Here is a 26,346-nt window from a genome sequence, read left to right on the forward strand (position 1 = left end):
TGAGGTTCAAGTCAATGTTCAATCTGATCTCCTTGGTGCAGGTTGACTGTTGGCAGCTCTCTCCCCAAGGCTCTGAATTTCTGTTGCTTGTCACATGTTTTCTCAGCCAGGAAAGCAGGCTGTGTAGACAAACATGTTAATAAAAAACTATGTTAATGAAAGCTCTTGGCCCTGGGAAAGTCACAGTTTAACACTCTGATTTGGTTAGGAATGGCTGGAGGGTTTAACATGATCCAAAGTGTTAAAATCTGCTGATGGCTGGATATTAAAACAATTTTAATTGTATTTCCAACATGGGCTTTCCCGGGCAGGACTGGGACACTTTGTCCTCTAAGACAGGTGGAAGCTTCAGATCTCTGGCATGATCTTGTAGCAACATCAGTATGTGTGGTCCCTGGTGAGGCTGAGCATAAAGAATGTGTCTTCCCATTAGTGGGGTCACTGGGATCATTGCCCATGCTCCAGTAGGACCTTAATCTGAGAATACGAGACCTTCCTGCTGCACCAAGGCTCCTTTTCAGATTTTTAATGGACATTTCTTGGGTGTTCGTCCCTCAAGACTTGCAGCTTGGCACCTCATTTCCTGCTGCACCAAGGCTCCTTTTCAGATTTTTAATGGACATTTCTTGGGTGTTCGTCCCTCAAGACTTGCAGCTTGGCACCTCATTTCCTACTGACAAAGGGAACGTCACGTTGCCACACTGTCCCTGATGACAACCTGCTTCCTTTGCCCTGGTTACCTTTAGGTGCTGCTATTCCCGACTCTCCACTCACATTAGCCCAAGTAAAGACACCCTTGACCTGAATGGCTCGCCTGGGAAGAATGCAGACAGTCTGGCAGAGCGCAGGTTAAATAAAGTTTGCCTTGGCAGGGCCTGTGCTCTTGAATGCACTGGGAGCTGCTGGGGAATAGTGGTGACGGAATTGCAAGCACGAACACCAGCTGCCAAGAGGAATGGGTCTCCTGGCCCTGCTGGCCGACTCCTCTGCTCTGGGAATCTTGAAGTATTGGCAAAATCACAAGCCTTTTCCCTACCCCAGCACTGTGCTGGTTTTCCCGTCTTTGCTCCAAAGCCTCCTGCCGACAAGGACAGTGGCACTGGACCCTCATCGCCAAGTCCTGCTAAACCAGAGGACCACAGGGAAACCCTGTGGCATCAGGGATTCATCCATAGCTTCTCCTAATTCTGAGAGGAAAGATTTCAGGCAGTGGCAGGTTCTGACTGACAGCTCTGGCTTTTGCTGTTACATTGGAAGGGATTTCACATCCAGGAAAGAGGGTCCATATGGTTGATTTAGAAACTCTCCCAGCACTTGTCTGGTGGGGACAAACCCGGTGCAGCTGCAAATGCCTCCAGCCTGTTTTGTGGAGCAGCATTTCAGGGTCTGCAGGTTGTTAGTGTATAAAGGACACAGTCCTGACTCAGCAGGAGGGCCCACCAGCAATTCTGTTGGATTTTGGATGAGAACAAAGAAATTCTTTATTATAAGGGTGGTGAGACCCTGGCACAGGTTGCTCACAGAAGCTATGGCTGCCCCATCCCTGGAAGTGTTCAAGGCCAGGTTGGGCTTGGAGGAATGTGGTTTAGTGGAAGGTGTCCGTGCCCATGGCAGGGGGTGGAACAAGATGGTCTTTAAGGTCCCGAAACCAAACCATCCTGTGATTCTATGATTCCATTGCTTGCCATCAGTAGATGGAGCAGGTGTGAAGAGTAGGAAAGCAGAGGACCAAGAGCAGAGCAAAGCAGTAGGATATTCATGACTTACCATCCTTGGACCTTGTTTTGGTCTCCAGGCAAGACATCCTTGACTGTCTTGGTGGCAGAGGGACTGATGAGAGGAACAGTGGCTGCCAGAACATGCTTATGTCCTTCCAGTCTTTCCTGGGTGTTGTTTTTAGTTAAAACACCAGTTTTTCCATCTCTGTATTGGCTTGTGCATAGAGATAACTTATGAGTTTCAGACCAGTTGTATCCCTTAGCTTTGCTTCCATTAGGAATCAGTGATTCACTTGGATTCCTGTGATTAGCAGGATGATGGAGCTTTTCATGGCCTTCGCTTTTCCCCTGTGACTTTACACACATGTTTGTCCATAACAAAGGGATCATATCCTACTTCTGGTGCATGGGAAACTCAGCTAATTAATACTTAAGAAAATATTTGCTGTGCAGACTTGAAAACTGCATGTTAACAAATGCAGCAAGCTGATTTAACCCTTCCAGGGCTCCTGATGGGCAGAAATAGCCTGATTTGGTCCCAAGCCTGACTTTTCCTAACCTTTCTCTGTCTCCCTGTGCCCACAGGTGGCTGGAAGTGCAGATTTTTAACCTGACCTGCACCCAGCGTTGGGTCCAGTACCTCCAGTTGCTCCAGGAATCCATCTGGCCCGGAGGAGTTTTACCAGCAGTGCCTAAACCCCCCAGGACAGAGGAGCAGAAGAAGGCAACAGCAGATCAGGCCCTGCAGAGCCTGATGGGGATTTTGCCTAGTAAGTGTGTCCCAGGGACTTGTCAGTTGCCCTTGGGAAAGAAAAGTGGCTGGAGAACCCTCCAGTGCACTGGAATCTGTGGAAATGTGGTTAAACACTGAGATGGAGTTTGCTTGTGCCAAGGCACTAGGAAAGGTTCATGACCCTTGAAGTTTGAATGGTTTCCTGCAAGCAAAAATCAGTTTCCCAGTTCTGGATAGTTTGCATAAGTATTTGGGGAGCAGCACAGCTCAGAGAAGAAGGACGGGTGTCTTGGTGATTCCCACATGCTTAGAGTGGTGACGCAGTTCCTGCCAAGCCACCTCACCCAAGGCAGGGCTTAGGAAAACCAGAGGCACACTGTGCTCCCACCTGCTGCCAAAGGGTCCCATGGCAGAGAAGAGTCACTAGGCAAAGCCTGCGGCTTTTCCACTGGACTGAAATCCTTAGCCCAGTTGCACTGGATTTCCCTCTCTTGAAGTTTTACTTGGGGACCTTAGGCATTAAAGCACCTGCTGGCTAATCCATGTGAGTACAGTCTGAACTTTTAACTCCTTGCTGCAGTGTAAGGGGCCCTCACTATCCTTTGGTAATCAAAAAGCACTGCCAGTATGTGCCCTTCCAGCCTGGAACACTTTCCTGGCAGTCCGTCCTGTCCCTGGCTGTTCCCTGTCATGGTGATGCTGGGCATGAGATGCCTCGGGCTCAGAGCACCATCACAAGCTGCGATTCAGCACCCACCAGGAGAAAACTGACCTGTGGAAATGTGCAGTTCCTAAAGCACTGTCTCTTTACAGATGTGATCCAAGAAATCCTTGGGACCAGCAAGTGTCGGATGAGTTGGAACCTGGTGCTGGAGTCCCTGAGCCAGCCTGTGATAAACAGGTATGTGGATTTTAGTCTTTACCCTGATGGCCTCTGATGGGGTCTGTGAGCTGTGCTCAGGGCTTTGCCATGCAATTCCTGCTTCCAGCTGCTTGGCACGAAACTTATCCGGCTCATTATCCCAGACTTGCAGTATTAGAGGGCATCTGGCTTGTTTGTGATGAGGGTGCATGTCCAGGACCTTGGTCTGGCTGGAGGTTATTGAGTCATATTAATTATGTTGTTAGGCCTGCTTAGTTAGGGGATGTCAGGGAAGTAAGACAAATCCTAGTTTAGTTTGTTTTTGGAGGAGCTGCAGATCCATGTAGGGGGGTATTTTTGTCTATGCCCAGCGCTGTGAGTTTGGAAAGCAAGGGTTTGGTAATGGACTGCAGAGAAATGAGGGTCAGACTGGACATCAGGAGGAATTTCTTCACTGAATGGGTTGTTAAACATTGGAAGGGGCTGGCTGGGGATGTGCTGAAGTCCTCATTCCTGGTTTAGGAAATGACTGGACATGGCACTCGGTGCTCAAGGTGGCATTCAGTCAAAGGTTGGACTCGATGATCCCAGAGGTCTTTTCCAACCTCAGTGATCCTGTGAAACACATGTGCCACCTCCCTCCAGGAGGTGTGTTTGTGTTTTCTGTGCTGCTCAGCAGCTTCAATGCACACTGAAGGGTTTGGGGGAGGTGGAATAAAAGCTGAATCATCCCTTAAAACGTTTCTTCCAGGGTCTGAGATCATTCCTCTTTCCCCTGATGGCAGTCAGAACACACCTTTCTCATGTGAGCTTTGCTTCCTGTGCCCTGACCAGCCTAAGCTTTGTCTTCTCTCTCTTTCAGGCACCTGGTTTTCTGCCTCTTGGACATTCTTCTGGAGTTCTTGGTCCTGAAGGGCTCCAGTGAGGAGCCCAAGGCTGCAGCTGTGGCACCATCTGCCTATGGTGGACTGGACAAAGCACTAGGACTGGTTGAGCCAGCAGTGGGGGAGAGAAGCAGCCACAGGCATGGGATGATTTGATTTTCAGTGTTTACTAACCATGTCTGGGAGCTTCTTGTACTGAATATTTCCAGCCAGTGCTAAAGGAAGCTACTTCCAGGCTTCTCTCTTCCGGCCAGATGGTGGATTAAACCCAGTGTCAGGGACTGAACATCTGCTGTCTATCTGTTCCATTGCTGACCTGATGGAGAGCCTGGAATGAAGATGCCTGAGCAGTTGGAGAAGGATATTCAGGCTGCTTTCAAACCCTATAGTCTTGACCATATTTCTGAACAACTGTAACATCTGAAGGCAGAGATAGCACGTAAGATTTGCTTTTGTGGCATCGGGTTTCACCTGGCACTGGCACAGAGAGACTTGATGTGATGGGATCTTGTTGTTCCTGCAGGAAGGTGAAGGGAGGGGAAATGCTGTCCCTGCTCTTTAATCATCCTACCTTGTGCCTGCAATGCCCAGTTGGTGTTACTAGAAAGAAGATGGGGAGGGAATGGAGTGTGGAGATGTGGTGATAGTCCTGAAGTCAGTGTCCAGCTGCCCAAATACCTGGGAGGTGAGAGCAGTGCAGGAATCAAAGCTGCTGTCCTGCCTTAGTGACAAAGATCAGCTGCTTCCCACTGCCACTGCTCTGACATGGTCTAGTTCTTCATCATCTTCCTGATCAGTAGGATGCAGGTGGACTGTGATCCTGGGAAAGAGAACTCTCCTCAGGCTAAGGAGGAATGGCAGCTTGGCTAGACTGTAGGATTCCCCTTCTGAGTCACCTTTTAGTCCCTGGGGCTGTCACCTGGCAGGCACAGGAGAAAAGAAGTTGACCCATGTGTGACACAGCAAGGAAATCAGCTCCCACACAAAAGTGCTTGTCACGGGAAGTTCTGGAAGAGGAGGAAACAGCCAGGGATGAACAGCCAGCGGGTCAGATCACAGCAAAGGGCTTGAGAGTACCACCTGAGCTCTGGTGTTGATTGTGTGTCACCTGCTTTGGTTTGCTGTGCAATAGTTCTGTGCAGAGGGCTCTGGGAAGCTTGTCAGGTCACCATGTCCTACCTGGCACAGAATGGACATGGATTTGGCAGCTGCTTCCCCAGGTTGTCCAAGACTTGAGTGGTTTGTGAGCTAATGCTGCTCAGGTCTCAGTACAAAAGGACAGAAATGCACCAACAGACTGGATTGATGATCTTTTTTGGTGTATTTCTGGGAGAAATATAATCTGAGCAGTGCTGGATGTAGCTGATCAAGGCATTCTCTACAGAGCAAAGGAGAGGGAATCATGCAGGATCACAGCTACTGTCTGTTACAGTACTACATGAGGCATTTCATCTCATAGAATCGTGAAGTATCAGGTAGGAAGAGACTGCCTGCTGTTCCTTGGAGCTGTATGCTCCATGGCACATTTGAAGGGAAGGCAATGCAGCTCCAATGTGCCTGTTCTGCTCTTCCCAGAAGAGCTGCTTAATAATGGACCCACAGCAGTGTGAGCTGCTTCCTGCTTCTGTGTGTTTTGTGAAAATACAGGAAGGGATTGGCTTGCTGTCTGCAAATATATTTTTAGGGAGCTCTAAGGACATGCCAAGATTAGGCAAAATCCAATATAATGAAGCAAAGCAGTTTTGCATCACTTTATCAGAGCTGTTTCTCAGCAGTAACACTTGGGAGATGGTAGATTGGCCACTTGCTTGGAAAAGGAGGGAGGTGTAAAGTGTATTAGGCAAAGAGTTGGAGAGTGCTTTGGGATAGTCCCAAAGCAGACATTATTGGGAAGGAGGGCTCAAATATATCCTTAAATACCTACTTGGAGAGCAGCTGCTTCACCCTGTCTTTCTCTGCTAGGCTCGTTTCTCTTCTTTTTCCTGTTGCTTCCATTTACTGTCCCAGCTGTCAGGAGTGGGAGCGGGAGCCATTGGCCAGGGATGATGCAGCAGAGCCCTGTTGTGCTTGGTGCCTTCCCAGATGCTCTTGTTGTGCTTGTTTGCTATTGCTTCCTAATTAATTGTGTGGTTTGGAGTTCCAGGACCCTGGTCTGTCATTAATTAGGGATAATATTAAGGATTAAATTAAGGACTGTAAATTATGCCCTGCCAGCTCCAGGTCAGGGCAAAAGTCTAGCACAGTCCTTACACACACTGGATATGGCACTGGAAGAATGAGCTGATGCTTTTCCTTTGCCAGGAAGCCCAAGTTATCTCTGCTGTTAAACCTCATCTCTGCAATTATGCAAATGACTGAATATTCAGGAAATAATTTGTGGGTACTGCCAGTTTGGGAGCTGATGCTTTGCTGGGATGGTGTAGCCATGATTTGGGGTTGTACCAGCAGGAACATCCCCCTCTGTGTTTATTTACATGGGAGGAGCTGGGGCAGAGAGAGATGAAGTAGATTTACTTACATGCACTTTGAAGTCAGTATTGGAGTTGGAAACAGACCTAGGAGTTTGGATTGCGAGATCTTTGTTTTAATCTCCAGAACCCCCTTTCTTGTCTCATTTAGGCTGAGCCCTTTCTCATGCTCTCACTGGCTGGGCTTCAATCTCCCATTCCCTCCTTGGTCTGGTCTCACAGCTGAGGTGAAGTTGCCCAGGAGCAAATAGCCCCTCTCTGGATCTTGTTGTTAAGGAATAAAAAAATCCAATAAAAAGCTCAGCTTTTTTCTCCTGCTAGTTCTTTGCCTCACTGTAATTTTGGGATTAAATTGAGCACAATGATGGCAAAGGCAAACTTCTGTATTCAGATGGGCTGGAAGTTTATTTCCATTGGACTAAGACTAGAAAAACTGCTTTGGTAAAACAAGCAAGGTTGACAGAATAACTTTAGCTCACTTTGTATGTGTCGTATTCCCTTTTTCTGCAGGAATTTGTAGAAGGAATTTGCAGAACACTTCAGCCACCTCTTGCTAAAGGGAGGGTGGGGAGAGCAGCCAGGTTTGATCTCAGAGTTGCAGCCTTGTGTCACGTTACATATAGAGCAGCATGTGCTTCTGGTGGGGGACAGCTCTCCAGGGTCCCTCTGCATGTGTGTGATCTCTTCCATCTCACTTCGTGCTGGTTTTGTGGCATTGAGGAAAGAATTTATTTCCCCCTGCCTCAGTTTCTCCCTAGTTGACTGGAAGCTCCTTGGAAGCAGGAGCTGCTCCTGTGGACAACAGAATACAGTGGTAAGAACTTCAGGGCACCACTCTAAGCTAAACATTCCTGTGTTGAGACAAAGCTTGGTTGTTTAATTGTGTCTTTAGGGGGAAAAGTCCCACCACGCACTGACTCCCCATTGTATTTCCTATATTCAACCCTTTGTATCAGCTGTTTATGGTGCTGCTGTTTGAATCTGGGTAGAATTGTCTCGAAAACCTGTTTTGTTGTTGAATGGGAAGCAAACCTGCGCTCCCAAGTACCTGTGTGCAATGATATTTTATTTCAAACTTATTTCTTTGTCTGGGTTTGAAATTTGCCTTTGATCAGCAACTGTCTCTAAGGCAGCCCTTGTGAAGAGAAGAGCAAGTAGGGGAGAAGCCAGAAAGGCCAGGTGGCAGTGGGAAGGTGGGGACAAGCATCTCCCAGGTGTCACAAAATGCAGGACAGGTGACAGTGGGGTGTGGGACAGTGGTTTTTCTTCCTGGCACACAGTGGTTTTCTTTCCTGGCACACACATGCTCAGACACAGGAAAGACCACAGTCCTTAACAGCTTCATCAGGAATCAGGACAGTTTCCCACCTCTGGCAGCATCAGCATTCCTGCTTTCTCCCTGCAACACAAACTCCTTGGTTTAGCCTTGCCAGGGAATGTGAAACCAGGGAAGCCATGTGGAGATCTATTGCCTTTCTCCTGGAAGGCAGAGAAAGACTCCCAGAGAAGCAGGGATTGTGCAGACCCATCCCCACGTCCCTTGGGCAGTGGAGCTTAGGAAGTTCCCTTTGGAGCAGGAAAGCTGGTAAGCTCTAAGGAGGTAGGGAATGTCTGAAAAGGAGAAATTCCATGTGAAATTTGAAATACTATGTTGAAGGAAAAAAAATGGAGGAAGAAAAACCTGATACAATCAATGCTTGGGTCATGTATTATTGTGGATTAGCTGTGCCACAGAAGGATCCTGTTCACCCCATGGAATCCATTCCCTGCAAGCTAGTGAACATTTGTATGGCACATGATGTGGGAATCGTGGCTGAAGCCTAGTTCCCTGGGATAATATCCACCCCGGCGTGGATTGGGCCATTTCCAGTGTCAACAGCCAGAGGATTAAGCGTTTATCTCATCAGAGCAGGGGATAATTAATACCAGATCGAACTTGGGGCTGAATTTGACACCGAGTGTGGCTTCACCTCCTGCAGGCAATTTGTGGGGACTGGGAAGATGTTCCTCTGTCCTGCAAGGTGCAGGGATTGCCTTGCAGATCCATAGCTACTGGGATGGCATTGATCTTCCCAAATGAAGCTGAGGGTGAGCTCTCAAGGTAGGCATTAGGGATGAAAACCTATCAGGAAGACTGTCCCTTCCAGCCAAAAGTTGGAAGAATAGAATCAGGGTGCTGTGATTTACTATCATCTGGGTTTAAATGTAAAATCCAGGGTTTGGCACTTGTGACTTTGTTGAAATAAATTAATACCTTTATCCTGGCCACAGTCCAGGTCAGGTAATTATATTCTTCCTACCTTAATGCCACTCGAGCCCCTGTCTCCGCTGGATGTGCTGCACTCTAATTCCTGTCTGGAACTTGCTTATTATGTTACAAAGTCTTTCCTTTTTCCCCTCTGAGTAGAATTTGTGCACAGAGCACCACCAGCCCCCAGCTCTGCTGAGCTGCTGAAATAGCCTGGAAAACCTGCCTTAGACATTTGACTGTGCCTGAAGCATCTCTCCTGGCTTGGAAGCCTGTGAAGCTGGGAAGATGGGTCACATCAAAGATGAGAGAACATGTTACAGTCCTGTGGCTGCTTGGAAACCTGCTTCTCTACTCTCTGAGTGCCTTAGGCTCGGGCGTGTGTTCATGGGAGGAACTCTGGACTCATGGGTGGTGTCTCACCTTCCTCTGCTGCCATTGCTTCAAAGGTTTTTGAAGACTAAACTGGAAAAATCCTCCTGTCTTTGAGAAGAATATACTGTATTATTCACAAGGATATTGGCCATGTCCAAACCCTGCTAATTTGGCAAAGCAGTCCTTGGTTTGAGGTTACCCAGCCCTAAGAAGCCCCATTTCCTGCAATACCTGAGCAATGCTCCAAGAAGTTTTGGAGTGCCAGGTTTCCCTGTTGGAGTGCAGCTGCTTGTCCATGTTGGTGGCTCCTTGGCCTTTACATGTCCTGCAATTGATGCATTGAGATTTTGGGTTTTTTCTTTTCTTTTGGAAAGCATTTCAAGTCTCCTTCTTTCCTTACCTTTTCAGTCACACTCTCCATCTCCAGGCCTCGTGGAAGGGGTGAAAAGGCTGCTCAAGCAGCACTTGAGGAGGGTATCCCACAATTCCACGTACTTCCTTCCTATTCCCAGACCCCTTCACTCTTCCGTGGCCCTCAAGGACAAGGGGGATTTGAGGGACAGGAGGGGTGAGGATCAAAGCCATAAGCCGCTATTTAGAACACAGAATGGCCACTGCTCCTTTCGAGTGTCTGTCGCATCTGGTGAAGCCTCATTAACCTTCTGCTGCCCCCTCCTACTCCTTTGCCCCTGAAAATGAACAAAGCCAAACATCCCAAATTACCTTGATTGAAGCAGCCTGAAGTGTGTGTGCTTAGTGTGAAAAAGCAAAGCAGAACCATTGGCCAAAGCCCCTTTTCTGTGCAGGCCACTTCACATTTTTTACGCTCCAACTGGAGCTCTTTAAACCCCGATGCTCTTTAGAGCTGAGCTCTTTAACTTTCTCCTTTCCTCCCCTTGCAGCTTCATTCTGCCCTTGTTCTGCTCCTTCCGTTCCTTTTTGTCCTGTGAGAACTAGTCTTTTAATCCCCCTGTACTGCAGACTAAAGCTGTTACAGCCTCCCCAGGTGGCATTCTCTCAGAGAGGCTTCACAGCCAGACCTTTATGACAGCTCCCTCTCTGTCTGCTCCTGCCTTTCTTCTCCCCACACCAACCTTCATCCCTGACCTCTCCCTGAAGAGGGAAAAGCTGTGGAGTCAATCCCATGTAGGCAGGGATTGGGCGCAGGAGGGCTCAAGGGGCAGGAAATTAAGACCCAGGGAAATTAAGAAGTAAATAAAGAGAGGAAGAGAAAGATGATGGGAATTAAGAGAGAGAACCAAAGCAACGTTCAGCATGTTTGGAAACCAAATGCTGAGCTTGGGGCTGAGTTTTGTGAGTGGGCCTGTCTTTACAAGGAGCCAAACCATAAACCTGGGACTCAGTTCCAATGCTCACCTAAGTGATTTTAGAAGAAGACTGAAGAGGGGCTTTTTACAAGGATAGGGAAAGGACAAGGGGGATTGGTCTTAAGCCACAGAAGGGTAGATTTAGATTGGATAGAGGGAAGAAATTCTTCCCTGTGAGGGTGGGGAGGCCCTTGCACGGGTTGCTCAGAGAAGCTGTGGCTGCCCCATCCCTGGAAGTGTTCGAGGCCAGCTGGGACAGGACTTGAAGCGACCTCCACCTTAGTCTAGGAGAAGGTGTCCCTGCCCATGGCAGGGAGTGGAATGAGATGGGCTTTAACATCCCTTCCAACCCAAACCATTCTACTATTTTTTAGTAGCAGATTGGAGTTGCCTGAAGCCCAAACTTCAGTCCAGCTCTGCACTTTGCATTCGTTCCAAGACTAATGGATCCGGACACCTGGAAGCACACAGGAGTGGAGTTTGTGAGCTTACAGGGATTGAAGTACTGGTACTTTGGGGCACTGTCCATGACAGGAGGTTTCTATTTGTCATCTAATGACTATACTCCCCTCTGAGACTGTAGTGAATTGATGTGCTGGTTCTTGTCTTGCGCACATCATAAAACCACAAAGGATTGAGGTAACTTGCCTAAAGGTCCATGTGCTGTTGGCAGAAACATCTTTCCTGTTGAGTTTTCTGTCTCATCATCAGCCCTGCTGCTGTGAGGTGTCCTACAAATGTCCTAGAGTTGTTGGTAAATCACCAGGGGAGATGAAAAACCAGCTCTGAAATACATTTCCCAGAGGAATGGTGTAAAATTACCCCAAACAGGCCCCTTTTCAGGTTTGTGTACAATATGTAAAGATGCATTAGGGAGGGGGAGAGGGTGTCTAACATGCTTTTTGAGCAGGGAAGAGGCAGTTTGGGTTGTTCTTTCTCAGATTTCCAGCATGAACTTGGCCTGGTTAATCTGAGCCATTGTTTCACCCAGGTGTAAAATGGGGTTGGTACTTGACCCAGAGCTGTGCAGAAGTCCTGACAGTGAATGTTGTGGGTGCTGAGCTTGAACTGAAAAAAATCATGCAACACTTAAGAATGAATACAGAAAGGTCAAATTTGGGTCCTGCCAGACTTTACCTGCACACATTTATACCTGAATTATGTTTTACCTGCCTTGTAAAAGGACAAACAGAGATTTGACTTATCTTTATAAGCAATGTGAGAACAGTGTCTTCACATGTGTGGGGTTAGGAGAGATTTGAAAGGTTGATTCAACCAGATTTTGCTAAAATAAGTGGTGACTGCATATCAATAACAGACCAGAGAGATGTGGATTCCCATCCCTGGAAGTGTCCAAGGCCAGGTTGGACAGGGCTTGGAGCAACCTGATCTAGTGGGAGGTGTCCCTGCCCATGGCAGGGGGCTGGAACAAGATGATCTTGAAGGTCCCTTCCAACCCAAACCAGTCTGGGATTCTATAAGAAGTTTTTCCATACATTTTGACCATAACAAGGCTGCTCTGACAGCCCAACTCGTGGCACTTGTGCTCTCCCATCCTGTGGCCAAGCCTCCAACGTGGAGGCTTCTGGGGGCACAGCAAAACTGCTTTCAAAGCAACTAATAAAAGTGCAACTATCCCCTTTTGGGAACTCATTTTGGGGCAAAAGTTCCCCTGGCAGCTGATAATGAAATCAAACCAGGAGCCTGCCCCCAGAGGGAGCTGTACGTGTGAACCACAGCCATGTCGAATCAGTATGAATCCTCCTCCAGGAAAGCCAAAGCCCTGTAATTACTGGGTTTCTAGCAGGCAGCCTTTTCTTTCTCTTTGTGTGGGCCCTCTCCCCCCCCTCTCTCCCTCCATAATAACAGGATATTTGTAATGAAAGTCACTCGGCAGAAGCAAAGAACAAAGCAGGGGCACTGGGTGGGGATATTGGAAGCACTGGTCTCCCACCTCCAGCTGGTCTGGACTCTGCTGGGAGAGCAGGATGGGCTGGTGAGGCTCTGATTAACCTTAATCTGCAAAGAGGGTTGAAGCCACGCTGTGGCCCCATTTCATAGCTACCCCAGCCCACTCCCAGGCGTGCAGCCTTATGAAGGGCCAGTCTCCCCAGCAACTCTAATACGTTTTTGCACCATCCCCTCTAATCTGAGGTAGAAATGTCACTGCTGTCAGCCCCTGGGCTGGCAGCTCCCAGCCACAGCCAGACTGGTGAGCACATATCCAGCTTCAACCTTCTGGTTGCTGGGGTGAAAGGGCCTCTTCATCTCCACAGGGAGAGGCAGATGAATCCCTGCCTCAAACAACGGACCTGATTTTTTTTTTTCAACCCCCCACCCCGCCGTCCGGTTCAAGGGCTCTTTATTATGTCTTTTAATTCTCAGCTGCGAGTGGGAGGGAGCAATAAGGCTGGAGAAATGGGGAAGAAGGGAAAGCCCTCACAGTGGGGAAAGGCCTCAGTCACCAGTGTGTGAAAAGAGAATGCAGAGTGGGGATTAAAAATGTCAGCCTCATGGGAAGTGCTTGGTATTTAATAGCTTCACTTGATGGCTGTGAGGTGGTGACATCCATGTGAGGGCAGCTATGAGCCGCTTCTCTTGGAGAAATCCACTAAAATTCCCCTTGAAGGACTAGAATTCCCCTTACCTGGCCTGGTGGAAGGTGTCTCTACCCATGGCAGAGGGTGGAACAAAGTGATCTTTAAGGTCCCTTCCAACCCAAACTGTTCTAGGATTCTATAAGTAATGCCATTCCTATGTGCCTCGGGAGCTCTCGCAGTACAGGATGGGGAGAAAGAGCTGTGGAAGCTGAGCTGGTGTTAATTAATATCAGGTTATGATGTTGGGGGCTCATCCTCTCCATGTCTGGCTGGTACAGCATGCAGGACACATGGTCCTGACCTCCCCTCTTGCTGCCAGCGAGTGGCCTCCATCTGATGGCACTCATGACGTGTTTGTTGCAAAAAATGCTGCTGGATGCTCTGTCTGCAACATATTCTCTAGTTTGCTCATGTTTGCAGTCCCTTTTAGAGCATTAGCTCTGGGTAGTCTCCTCCACAGATGCTCTGATGCTTATCTGCCTCCTGTATAGTCGGGGCCACTAGAGAATTTGTCTGTGTGACAAGCGTGTGCTCCTGTGCCGGTGGGGATTTCAAATTTTTGAAGTATCTCACATTTTTGAGTAATTAGACCAATAAAAATTCTTGTATTCCTCCCTCACCACCACCATGCATGTGCTCCAGCCACCAGCACAAACAACATGCTTTATTTCTCACCCAGATTGCCTCACCTGCTCCTCTGGATGCGGCCTTGGGAGAGGAAGTTGCCATTGGAACAATTGAGTAACGCTAAGAGGACGCAGATTGTTTCTTGTTGCTCCTTTTGTGACAAAATGATGAAGACAAAGCGCCTGGAGCTCTCCTGCCATGTGAGGAGCCTTCCCAGGGCTGCACTTCATCACTATCTCAAAAGCCAATGTGCTTTTATTGAACCAAGGCTGCTCTGGGCTCCCGACACTCCATCAAGCTCCATTAAGCTTTTCCTTTTGTCCGTGCAAGTGAATTCTAATAAACTAGCTTTTATGGCTGTCACTCCCAACACACTTCAGCTCAAACACATCCTTGCATGTTCCAGGAGCTTTATCCCAGATTCATGTGCATCTCCAAAGCAGCCCCATCTGAAACGCCCCCTATCCCTCAAGGCAGGCACAGTGTTACTTGGCAATATTCCTGCCAGCACCTGCCTGGAAAAGCAGGATACATTCTTGTCCATCTTGAGGTAAACAGCATCCAGGGTATAAATAGCCACAATGGGCTGCAATTCCTTTTTAAAGGTTGTTCTTGACCCAACAGAAAATAACCTGTTCTACCCCTAAGGTTCACCTGGAGCCCAAAAGCCACTTTAGAACAGCATGGATGAAAGCACTTCACACAGCAAGGCCTTGAAAATAACCACTGCAATGTCTCTTTCTGATCACATTCCTTTCCACGCCAGGCTGACGATTCCCAAGCCAAGAATGTCACTAACTTCTCATATTTCTCCTGGTCATTTCTGTCCTGAAACTGGAACGCAGCCACAGGCAAAAGGAGGTTGAACACTCTCGTGTCAGGGATCCAGATTTAAGAGACATTATCTCATCGATAGTGAACAACAACAAGGCTGGCAGGCCTGATATTCCCTGGAAGGTTCAGTGTGCATGGTGAGGGACGTGGGGAAGGCTGAACTTGGAATAAGTTGCCCAGAGAGGTGATGGAATCAGTCTCTGGAAGTCTTCAAAAGGCTTCTGGATGTGACCCTTGATGGTTTAGAGGTGGTTATGGTGGTGCTGGGTTGGTGTTTGGACTTGATCTTTGAAGATCAACTTTTCCAAGTTCAGTGGTTCTGTGATTCTGTGTGAAATCTGCACTTCTTTATTGTGTCTTGAGAGGAAAATTCTGTGGGTGGGAGAGAGGAGGACACATCAGGTACCTTGAGACATCAGGGTGTGAGATCAGCATGAGAGAGCAGGGCTACAGTCATTGCTTCACTCAGGTGGCAAACACAGAGCTAAAGTTCCCTCTAAAGCTACTAATACCCTTTTAAAAGCTCTTTATGTTTGGTCTGTGGATTGTATTGTCCTTAAGAAAAAGTTTATCTCTTCTGCTTGGCAGCAGCTGTGTTTAGCCTGGAGTGCAGCACAAGCACTGGCAGATGAGATGGCACTGAGAGATTTTGCAATCTTGATCCTTTTCTGGGGGAAAAACTTCAGAAGGACCCGATTTCATCACGATGTGAAATTAGAAAATGGTTGCAGTAGGGGTAGGGACACTTTTGTATGAGCAAATAACCCCTGGTGCTGTGCCGAATCCGGTTAAAGTGCCAGCTCTGACCCTGGAGGTGTGGAAAGCCTGGCAGGCACCGACAGTGTTTGCAGGGAGCATCCTCCTGCAACAACCTTAAACTTCCAAAAAAGTTTAAGTTATGCTGCCTGTCACGTGAGTGCCTGTGGGCCCCAGCTCTGCAGATCATGGGTGGAGATACCTCCCTTGTCTTCAAACAGCTCTAGAAGGACCCAAGCCCTTCAGATTTTTTTTGGGAACAAAATTAGTAGCTCCTAAACCTAACCTGGTAGCTCCTAAAATAATGTGCTGTGATCCTCAGGGGCAGGTTTGAGCTGTCAGATACAGACTTCCCCACCCACAGGATAAACCTTTGCCTGCACAATGTCCTTGTGTGGAACCCCAGGTGTTGTGGTTGATTAGGGCATGAACATGCCACATCCTGCCATGCCCAGGAGTGGTTTCTTCACTTTGATTTGGAGAGCAGGCAAAGTGCAAGGTCTGGTTTTGCCCTCACACCTGCTCTGAACTTTCCAATTCAAGGGATCATGGAATCCCAGAATGGTTTGGGTTGGAAGGGACCTTAAACCTCATCTCGTTCCACCACCTGCCATGGGGATCCAACCTGGCCTTGATGCGCAACTTTGGATGTGCAGAGGAGCATCTAGGCTGGTGTGACCTGCTGGCTGCAGGATCCACGAGAGGGAGCTTTGTGATTGTCACTAAAATCTTTCCCCAGGCCAAGCAGAGGCACAAGATGGTGCTGTTGTCTCAGCCACCGCAAATCCTGCGAGGGAAAAGGGAAAGCCACTGTTGACAGGGGACACTCGTGAACCTTCTGCCACCACAGCATCCTGCAAGCTCTGTGCAGGCCAGAGCCCAGCTCCTGGATGGGAGCTTCTCCCAGATTTGAGCCTGTTTCCTTCAGGGTGATCCCAAGGCTCTGCTCAGTTTTTCTCAGGAAAATCTGGTGGACAAGTAATCTTGAAGAGAAACAAGTGTGGCTTCACATCCCCCCTGCACTTCCCATGTTCTGAAATAACGTCCTGCCTGCAGGGTGAAGGGTCTGTGTCCCTGGGGGTTACAGCATCTATAAAGGATAAAATCAGTCTGCAGAGCCATGAGCCTCCCAGTGAAGGGTCCTGGGGTGGGGAGAGGAGGAGAAGGAAATACAGAGAGGGGTGGGGGTGTCCCCATCCCGGGGGACCACCAGCTCTGCCAGGGGATGGGGATGTGGGATGCAGAGAGCCCTTGCTCACAGTTCTCAAGGGGGAAGCTCCAGCCTGGGCTTGAAGAAAAGTTTCCCATGAAACTTTCCCTGCAACTGGTACATTCCCACCACAGGTTTTGATTTCAGTGTACTGGCATTTTCCGATGAGAAACCATCATATTGGAAAATTCCCAACAAGCAGAGAGGGACTTCCTGGTGTATCAGGGGAGAGATCCTGTCACATGCGGTGGGAATTCAACACCAGTGGAGTCTTGTGTCTGGAGGCTTGGGATAAAGAGGGGTGAAGTGCAGCCAGCACTGCTCCTGGCACACTCTGGAGTCCTGCAGTTGAGGAGCTTTTGTTCTCTGCAGGCTGCTCCTTGTTTTCCCAACACTTTCCTCTAGACATTCCTTTTTCATCAGGGTGATGCTGCTTTCCGTGTAGGCAGAGGGTGCAGTGTGCCAGCAGTACAGATGCAGGACCTGTTAGGGCCATGGAGGCACTGGGAGCACAAGCTGGTGCTCCAGTAGCTCATCCTGCATTGGTGGGGGTCTGAGCTAAACAGGGACCATGAAATTTGAGATAACAGGAGAAACCAAGGTGAGCAAATTTGGTATTAACAAGTTCTGGTATTAGCAAGTTTAGCTATTAGGAGGAAGTCCTTCCCTGTGAGTGGTGAGGCCCTGGCAGAGATTGCCCAGAAAACCTGTGGCTGCCCCATCCCTGGACGTGTCCAAGGCCAGGTTGGATGGGGCTTGGAGCAACCTGGGATAGTGGAAGGTATCCCTGCCCATGGCAGGGGTTGGAATGAGATGAGCTTTAAGGTCCCTTCCAACCCAAACCATTCTGGGATTCTAAGTTACCTGTTCTCATTGAATGATGCTGTTCCCACATCCCCTCACAGTCCCTAGTCCTGTGGCTTGACTGTGGAGGAAAATTTCTGTGTGTGCTATGGAGGCAGCTCTTCTTTTTTTAGGTTTGGGGTTCCTCTAGAGCAATAATTGCACCCCCAAGGGATCTTTCTGATGGACTGTGGGACATTGCTGTAAGGGGGGACTCTGAAACACTCTGGGCAGGTGCTTCATGGCTGGAAGAATAGGATCTAGGTTTCTGGCAGTCCATGAGAAGCTGCTGAGGTCAGGCAGGCAAGGCAAAGTGAGTGGAGACATGGAATGGAACAGTATGGCTGCCAGTCCTGGAAAAGATGATGCTGTCCTAGGGGTTCTCTTCCTTTGTTGAAAAAACAAAGGCTGGGTCATGGGCTGGTCTTCTACTCTTAAAAGTAGCCTGAAATTTGGCCCATAATCCTTCTTTTTGGTATCATCACTGACTGCAGAGGAGGTGTTCATCTCAGGTGCCCTCACACAGAGGTGCCCTCACACAGAGGTGTCCTCACAATCTCTCCAATGGAGGTGCCTTCTCCTCCCCAGGTGACATGTGCTGCTTTCAGGAGGATTTTCAGCCCTGCCCATGCCATGCTGGGGGACCTCACACTCTGCGTGTCCTTAGTGGGATAGAAGTGATGGAGCTAGAGAACTGAAACCACAATTAGGTTATTTAATCCCCCTCTCTCTGCCCAGGGGCTCCTCTTCCTACACCAAGCCAATTTCTTCTGTCATTCTTCAGGGTTGTTGCACAAAAGTGAAGGAGAACAGACTCCAGCCACAAATTTTCTCCAGGGCTTTATCCAGTCTGGTTTGGAATTACTCCCCTGAGAAGGCTTTCTCCAGCCCTCCTGGGGTAGTGTACCACTGCCTGCTTGATCTCTGATGGAAACTGTGCCCCTGTTCTGTGGCAGGTCCTTTATCTGGGCTCAAAGGCTTCCTTTGCTCCACTTGTTTTCCTGGTGGTTGTCTCTCTGTCAGAGGTTAGAGACTCCCTTTGTGAGGCCTGCACTTCTCAGATGTTATGTCTGGAAGTTTGCTCTGTTTTTTTGGCTAAGGGGCCCAGGGTCTGGAAGTAAAGAGGCTTTTATGGGAACCCAAGTCCCCTTTTGACATGACTTCCTTGTGCTTAAATTTCAGATTGAGTTACAGGCTCGAACATTTTCTGGTTGGATATCTTTCATTGTCAGAGGGGATTAGGGCAGTGACTATTTACTAATGTACCTCTATTACACAGAGTCTGTTTCTTTTCTTTCCTTTTTTTCCCCCCAAGTAATTCTACATAATAATATAAACCTGGACTGAAGCAGCCCCACAGACGGGGAGAGGGAGTGAATGAGGCTCCTGCCATGAAAAGTGAAATGGGCAGATGGAAATCTCTGAGCTAGGAGATGCCTGTAAGGCCAGTGATCATATAATCATGGAATCCTGGAATTTTTTGGGCTGGAAAGGGCCTTAAAGATTACCTCATTCCAACACCCTGCCTTGGGCAGGGACAGGTTGCTCCAAGCCCTGTCCAACCTGACCTTGATGTTTCTGGAGAGCATCCTTTTCATCCTCTACATCCTCCTCCAAGCAGGCAGGATCACCCTGTCCCATCACTTCTCTCCAGTGCTAGAGATGGTTCCCGCAGAGCCTGAGTCTTTGGCACTCTGGCTTCATCCAGGGTGGCTCCTCTGGAGCTTTGGCTGTTCCCCAAGACATTGGGAGAAATTTTTTTTTTTTTTTAAGAGCCCAACATGCATGAGTTTTAAAAGGGATTTTTGATAGAAGTCCCATTTACTCCTTTATTTGGCTTGGGAGGCTGCAGTGGAACAGATTCCTTTACATATCCTTGAGTGTTATTTGATTAAGGTTATGACTGCTAATAAACACTCCAGGGCTATTCTCCTTCCCCACCACTTGTAATTCAGGCAAACTGGGAGTACACCTTTTTTATACCAGTACAAGGGACCAGAGTGCTGATTCTGCTACCCTTTCATCAGTTCACTGGTGTGTTGCTCACTTTGATTTATTCCAGCTTTATGAAGTAAGGGAAAATAGAAATGGGAGGAGTGCCAGGAGTGATTCTGGCACAATATTCAGTTTACTTCCTTTTCCTTCACTTTGCCATTTAGAATCACAAGTTCTTCTATAAAGCAGCCACGAGAAGAGCATTGCCCAGGAGTAAGAAAGCTTGAAGCTGCAGAATCAAACTAACAAATCCCAAATCTTGTTTGAAACATAGGAGAGAGAACCCAGTTCTGCTTGGAAAGGCAGAGGGAGGAAGGGAGACAAGGGACTTTGTTTCTACCTAGAAAAGTAGTGTATTTCTTAGTATGGCTGTGTTTTGCTATGTAAGAAAATATTTATAATATTTCAGGAAGGAAAGCAGGGGAAGTGATACAGACACCTCAGGTACCCAGCAGCAACAACTGAGGGAGGACATCTCAGCACTCAGGAGGGGAGGAGAAGGAACCACAGCCAAAACCAGCAACCTGTGGGCTCAGGAAAGAGAGGGTCGGGCTCTTCTAGAGAGAAGGAAGTGTCTGGAGGGAAGGAAGCACAGACTCCAGACTCAGAGACTCAGACAGTGGTGACCAGGGTGCTGCAGAAGTTTAAAAAAATCAAAATGTACCACATGCAATGAAACCAAAATGTGCTTGGATGTACCCAGGATGCACTGGAAACACACCCTGATAGCCAGCTATGAATCCCTAAGAGGACAGAGAGCATTGTGGTTGTACCATGCCTCTCTGTTCCCCTTTTCCCTGCAGGCTGGGGGAGATGCCATTTTCCTGGACTCCTCCACAACAGCCATAATAATGCCTATGCTGTGCCTTGCACTAATGAAAAGCTGTGTGGGCCAGTCCCTAGTTACACCCATCAGTTAAGCTGTCAGAGGGAGCTCTCCTTTTTCCATTTTTCCAAGGACTTTGGTCCTTGATAAGCTGCAATCAGGCATGAAAGGGCAACCTGAGCCAAGCCAGGGAGGCCTCCACTCCCCCTGAGCTCAGGTGGGTTAGTACTAGATCTGGTTTTTCAGGTGTGGGGCAAGGAGAGAGCTGGGAGTGGGGAAGAGGGAAAGGAGGAGTAGAGATCCAGATCTAGATCCTTCAGCATTTTGAAGACAAGGAGCTGTTGCCTTCAACAAAGGCTTCCTAGATAAAAGCTTGAGGGCTTGCAGCTCTCTACATTTAGTTTCAATATAAACGGGATGCAGGGATGAGTCCAAGCCACAGCATATTTCAGCCATATCTGGATTTCGAAGTGCCCTGAAGGATGATATTGAGAGGACTATTTCTCCCTTTAAATTCACACTAGACCCAGTGGAAAACAGACATGCAGATGGTGGGTTTTAATAACAGCCCCAGTTCATTTGAACCAGGGTCTTTATGGGGAGATGTGTTTTCTCAGGCCACACATTATTAACTAATCCCCAGACTTTGTTTTTACAGTCGCATTGTGAACAACTTTCACTTCTCACCCCTTTTCTCCATCAAAACATCTTTGGCTCTGGAATGGTGCATAAGGCATCCTGGGCTGCTGAGATGGGTTTCCATTCAGCAGTCCTGCCTTAGCTGTGGCAAAGTCAGACTGGGAATTTCCTAGTGCTCTTCGGACATGATCAGCTACAGTCATTAGGCATCAAGGCCTAAGATGTGTCCAAGGCCAGGTTGGACAGGGCTTTGAGCAAGGTGTCCCTGCCCAAGGCAGGGGGGTGGAACTATGTTATCTTTAAGGTCCCTTCCAACACAAACCATTCTGGGAATCTATGATCCTGTTCCTTCTTGGTATGAAGGGGTAATAATATTGTTTTTTGTCTTTCCCACATATTCCCCATATATCTTCCCCATATATCCCCATAAGCTCCATTCTTATTCTAAAGCCCAGGTCCATCTCCTTTTCCCAGCTTCTCCTCTTCCAGGACGAGCCTGTCACTTGCTGCTTGTCCACACTGGAAGAGCCCATTTGTCAAGAGCCACAAATGGAACACTTATAGGACCTTTTTCTGAAATATTTGGTTATGTTAAACCAGGAGAGAACAGGCTGCTCCAGAAGCTTTTTGCTATTCGTTCATGGATTCACAAAATCACAGAATATGCTGAGTTGGAAGGGACCCACAAGGATCATCGAATTCAACTCTTGTCCCTTCACAGGACCATCCCCAAGAGTCACATCCTGTGCCCCAGAGGATCATCCAAACCCTCCTGGAGCTCTGTCAGCCTTGCGGCCATGACCACTGCCCTGGGGAGCCTGGGCAGTGCCCAACCACCCTCCGGGGGAAGAAATTTTTCTAATCTCCAACCTAAACCTCCCCTGACACAACTTCAGGCCATTCCCTGGGGTCCTGTCCCTGGTCCCCACAGAGTAGAGTTCAGTGCCTGCCTCTCCTCTTCTCCTCCCATGGAAAACTTAACTGCAATGAGGTCTCCCCTCAGTCTCCTTGAAGCTGAAGTGCCCCTCAACTGCTCCTCACACCGCTTCCCCTCAAGGCCCTTGACCATCTTTGTTGCCCTCCTCTGGCCACTCTCTAAAGAGCTTAATAGATTCAAGTAACCTTGAAATAATCACATTCACAGTTGTGGCTGCACATGAGGTGCTGGGCAAAGCCAGAGTGCTAGGAAAGGGACAGGATTTTAGGCAACAGCTTCTCCTCATCAGGTTTCCCACCTGTGATTTTCACAGACAATGTCCTCTGATCTCTCCCAGCCTTCTCCTGACAAACAGAAAGCTGAAATGACACAGGCTGTTCTGGAGGGCTCATTTGTAAACCCCACACAGCTGTTAATCACCAAAGTATCCCTGGCTCCCAGCAGCTGCCTGGTGTTTATCTTAGCCTGGATATCTCCTGGCTGAGCCCACGGAGCGCAGGCTGTGCAGCCAAGCCAAACACAAATGGAGCACAGATCATTTGCACACAAGGGTGTGCACAAGGGTTTTGCGTGTGCATGCACAGAGGGGGTTTCTATCATCTGGAAGGGCACAGCAGTGATGTTTGTTAATTAAATCTGTAATTTTGTGGATGTGTCAGCACATGCAAAAAGGGAAGCTTAATGTATAGGTGGTTTGGGTGCACGTGTGGCTCAGAGGAGTTCTCTTGCTCAGTAATTCTTGCTAAGCCTTATGAAGCTTTTTACATACAGTGGAAACATACAGGGCTTCCCAGATCTTCCAGTATCAGTCACCCACAAAGGCTTTAAAGTGCATCTCAAAGACAGTTCCCTGGGCCATCTCTGACTGTTTGGGAAACGAGGAGGACAAAGTAAACTGAACTGTCCCACCTGCAGGAGAGAAGGAGGTTAAGCTTGTGGCTCCAATTAACCTGTCCTCACAGGTGCATGAGGGCATGAAGTTGTATAAATGAGGCTCGGGGGGGGCTGAGTTTTCTAGGGAAGGGATGAGAAAAGCAGCTGTCCTGGTGTGTTTGATGTTCCCTTTGCAGTAAGAAGCTTGCAGTGACTGAGGACATTAAAGGCTTGAGGAGCAGCAAGGAGGAGTGTTTTATATTTTTCTGAAGGCTTATACCTTTCTTTTTCCCTGTTTCCAGATCCTTTCTGTAACAGAGCATCCTGAACTACTACATGGCAACAGAGGAAGTCCTGGCTGGGTCTGAGTTGCTGCTTGTGTGACAGGATAGGATTTGGCTGAACTTATGGGTGGCAGGAACCAACTGGAGTTTTCTTTTATTGAATTATAACTGCAAGAGTCCAAAGAAGTGCAAGGTTGTATTGCTGACTGTTGTAAATGTTCCAAATAAAGGGTTTGCAGTTTTTATTTACTGAGCAGTTGGCTGTGTATTTAATGTTGCCTTGTAAAGAAAGCTTGAGGTCCCAGTTGCTGCTGACCCTCCCCTGAGCTCTCAAAGACTGTCAGGCACTGGGAGTTACAGGCCCTGGCTGTACAAGATGGTATGTGCATTGGACTTCCCCGAGCCCTGGAAAGGCTGGAATCTTGCTGTTTCTCACATTGAGCTCCTCAGGGGCAGCTGCACAGGATGAGCTGCGGGCTGGCTGTTGGAGGCTGTTTTTTGGGAGGTGGGAAGCTGGAGGGCTGTGCTGAGCTGTGTTTTGGGCTGTGCATGACTGAGTGAGGGGGTGTGCGTTTACTTATCCCTAATTTGCCTTTTGCTCTTGGAGCACAGTGAGTGTCTTCCATAGAGATTGCCCAACAAAGGCCAGGGCTTCTTCCAAAGCAGTTCAGCTCTCTTGGCTGTGAGTGCCCAGCTTTCCTTCTGGTCCAACTCTGGTATATATCAATTAACTTGCTCCAGATCCTGGGAGCAGCCACAGCTGTCCTTCTCTTCAGCACTGAGCACCCACTTCCTCCTGCCTTACCTCATCCTGCAATTCCTGTCCCTCAGGGCACCCCGAGCACCCACTTCCTCCTGCCTTACCTCATCCTGCAATTCCTGTCCCTCAGGGCACCCCGGACTGCAGCAGCCTGGACATCTGTCCTGTCTTCCATGCACACAGCAAAGCCTTGGAGGATAAAGGAATGGATGAGAAAGAAGCCAGTTGCCCAGGAGTGGTGTTTAGGCAGGAACAGGCTTGTCATGCACGTGGAGACAGTGGGGGTGAGCTTGTGGGATGCAATGAGGGTAACAAGCTGTCAGGATGCTTCTGATGAAAGCTGGGTGAAGAAAAGCAATTTCAGCGAGAGGTTGTAGTGGCTCCTGTTCCCACCAAAAATGACAAACCCTTTGCTCTCCTTTGCTGTAGGTGAGAGACTTCTCCATAGGGAACTCCCCCTCTATCTGGAAGGCAGAGGACAGGAAGGGAGGAGTTCAGCTGGACCAGACTCTAATAATGAACTAGTCAGCTGTTAACGTGCTGAGATGTGGGAGCCCACGGGTCTGCTGGACTGCACATACAGTGATTGCTCCTCTGAAAAACCAAGAGTCTCTGGAACAGCAAAGGTGCAGATCCTTCCTCTCCCTCATGGAACACCACAAGGAACAGGGTGTTTTGGATGGCCACACACTAAGGTTAATGTGCTGCCCTAAAAGGGGAGTGAAACTGGAGAGGACTCAGTGCTGGAGAAACACTCTGCACATATACACTGTAGTGCACTGCTGGAGAAACACTCTGCACATATACACTGCATTTTCCACGGTGGTGGAAAATGGCTCAGGAGGCACATTGATGACAAGCCCAGCCTAGAACTGTATCCCCTCTGGTTTATTTTCCTTATTTCCAGGTTTGTAATGGGGAGCAGCACCTTTGGTTTTGCCTCATCTAATGTGCTTGGAGCAAAGCTGAACAGAGCTGACAGGTTGGGGCTCTATTTCTGTGGAGCTGGCACAGCATGGAGGGTGTGTGTGGGCTTTTCCTAAGCGTCCTGATGCTCAGGATATATCTGGGCACCTGTGGGGCTGGTGGTGCAGAGTGCCAGGTTAGTCAGATCCCCTTCCCACCCCCAGAGGCACCTAAAATCTTGAGGGAAAGTCCCAGACTTGTGTGCCTTGGCGTGGAAGTAGTGGGGTGTAGAAAGAGTGGCTTTGCCACTGTGGACAGCCCTGACAGAGAGCAGAGGGAAAGGGGGACAACAACATTATCCCGCAGTTCTGGTTTCAAATTCAAGTCAGCTGCAAGTTCCCATCCTGCCTGCTGGAAACAGGAGCTGGAAAGCCCTGCCTGGAAGGCTGTGGAGCTGGAGTAGGGTGATATGCTGGTAACATATTATGTTCTTAACTGCCTGAGTGCTGCTGCTCTTCCTCAGCTGTCCTTTGTCACCATCACCAGTTGTCCTAGTTAGAGCAGCCGGGACCAGTTCATCACTGCGTATTCTACATCCTCTGTCATTTCCCAGGAACTGCTAACAATAGACCATTTGCAGCAGCTGCCCAGAGGAGACCTGACCCCTCAGGCTATAAGCTGGGTGTTTAAAAAACCCTTGAGATAGGAGGATGTTCCTATCCTCACACCAATGACTCAGGTGTGATAACTCCCCTCCAGGGAGTCGTTAGCACCTCCACACCCAGCCTAAGGGGTCATGTCTGCTAATGGGCCATCAAGGATTCCAAAAATATCTCACAACTCACAATCACCCATTGTGGAACTCCCTGCCCTGGGGGAGGTACTGGGCATTCCCACTCAAACCTGAGGGTATATAATCTTGGGGTCTTGGGACTTCTGGCCCCATTCGTTGGATCCAGAGGAGGACCAGAACCTCGACCAGACTGCAACCACCACCCTTGACTGGACTGCAACCAGCACTCTCGACCAGCAAGTTTTCCTCCCCTATTCCCTTGGACTCAGGGGGACCACATGGGGCTCAGCACGGGGGCCAATGAACACCACTCTGTTCGTGGGTCAGGGTGCTGGGTTATACATCTGGGTTTTGTGAGTTAAAACCAATTGTTTGTCTGTACAATTGTATTTATTGTATTATTGTTATTAAATTGTAACTCTGATTTATAATCTCTTTTGAGTTGGGTTCATTTCTCCTGCCGGTTTACCTTTAAACCAGCACACCAGTGTTTATGGCATCCAAGGCCCATCCCAACCTGTCCTCTGTTCCCCCCATCTTGATGAGGAGCATCCCCGATACTTTTGGAACTAAAATGAATATTTTTGGTTGGTTCCCTCCCCTGCCCTTGTTTTTTGGGAAGAACAAGCCAGAGTCCCAGCTTAGCTGCTGTCAGTGGGGGTCCTGTGGCGATTTGTGTCCCAAAATCCCATCTTCCTCACTGAGCTGTGTTGTTCCTGGTCCCCATGTGTTCAGAGAGCAGGCATCCTTCTCCTCTCCATCCTCTCCATGTCCCTTGGCTGATGTTTGGTGTCAGCTGAGGACGTTTGGTAGCCCACTGTGCAAACCACCATGGGAAGACACGTGC

General features: G+C 48.6%; 1 protein-coding gene across 3 annotated transcripts in view; it reads left to right on the forward strand.

The window, feature by feature from the left end:
- Nucleotides 1-23,285, forward strand: part of SNX19 (sorting nexin 19) — a 40,087-nt gene extending 16,802 nt beyond the window's left edge. For 2 of the 3 annotated variants that reach the window (XM_051812410.1, XM_051812411.1), the window contains 3 exons: nt 2,304-2,488; nt 3,265-3,352; nt 4,176-4,483. In XM_051812410.1, coding sequence (XP_051668370.1) covers nt 2,304-2,488; nt 3,265-3,352; nt 4,176-4,353 — 451 coding nt within the window. In that variant the 3' untranslated portion in view covers nt 4,354-4,483. Of the gene's footprint in view, nt 1-2,303; nt 2,489-3,264; nt 3,353-4,175; nt 4,484-23,058 lie in introns of those variants that run through there. The other variant, XM_051812408.1, reaches the window with a different exon arrangement.
- Nucleotides 23,286-26,346: the final 3,061 nt, after the last annotated feature.

The sequence above is a fragment of the Manacus candei genome, unplaced genomic scaffold (genome assembly GCF_025592945.1).
Source record: "Manacus candei isolate 608988 ecotype Guabito, Panama unplaced genomic scaffold, ASM2559294v1 h1tg000086l, whole genome shotgun sequence".
In the NCBI taxonomy this organism is placed as follows: domain Eukaryota; kingdom Metazoa; phylum Chordata; class Aves; order Passeriformes; family Pipridae; genus Manacus; species Manacus candei.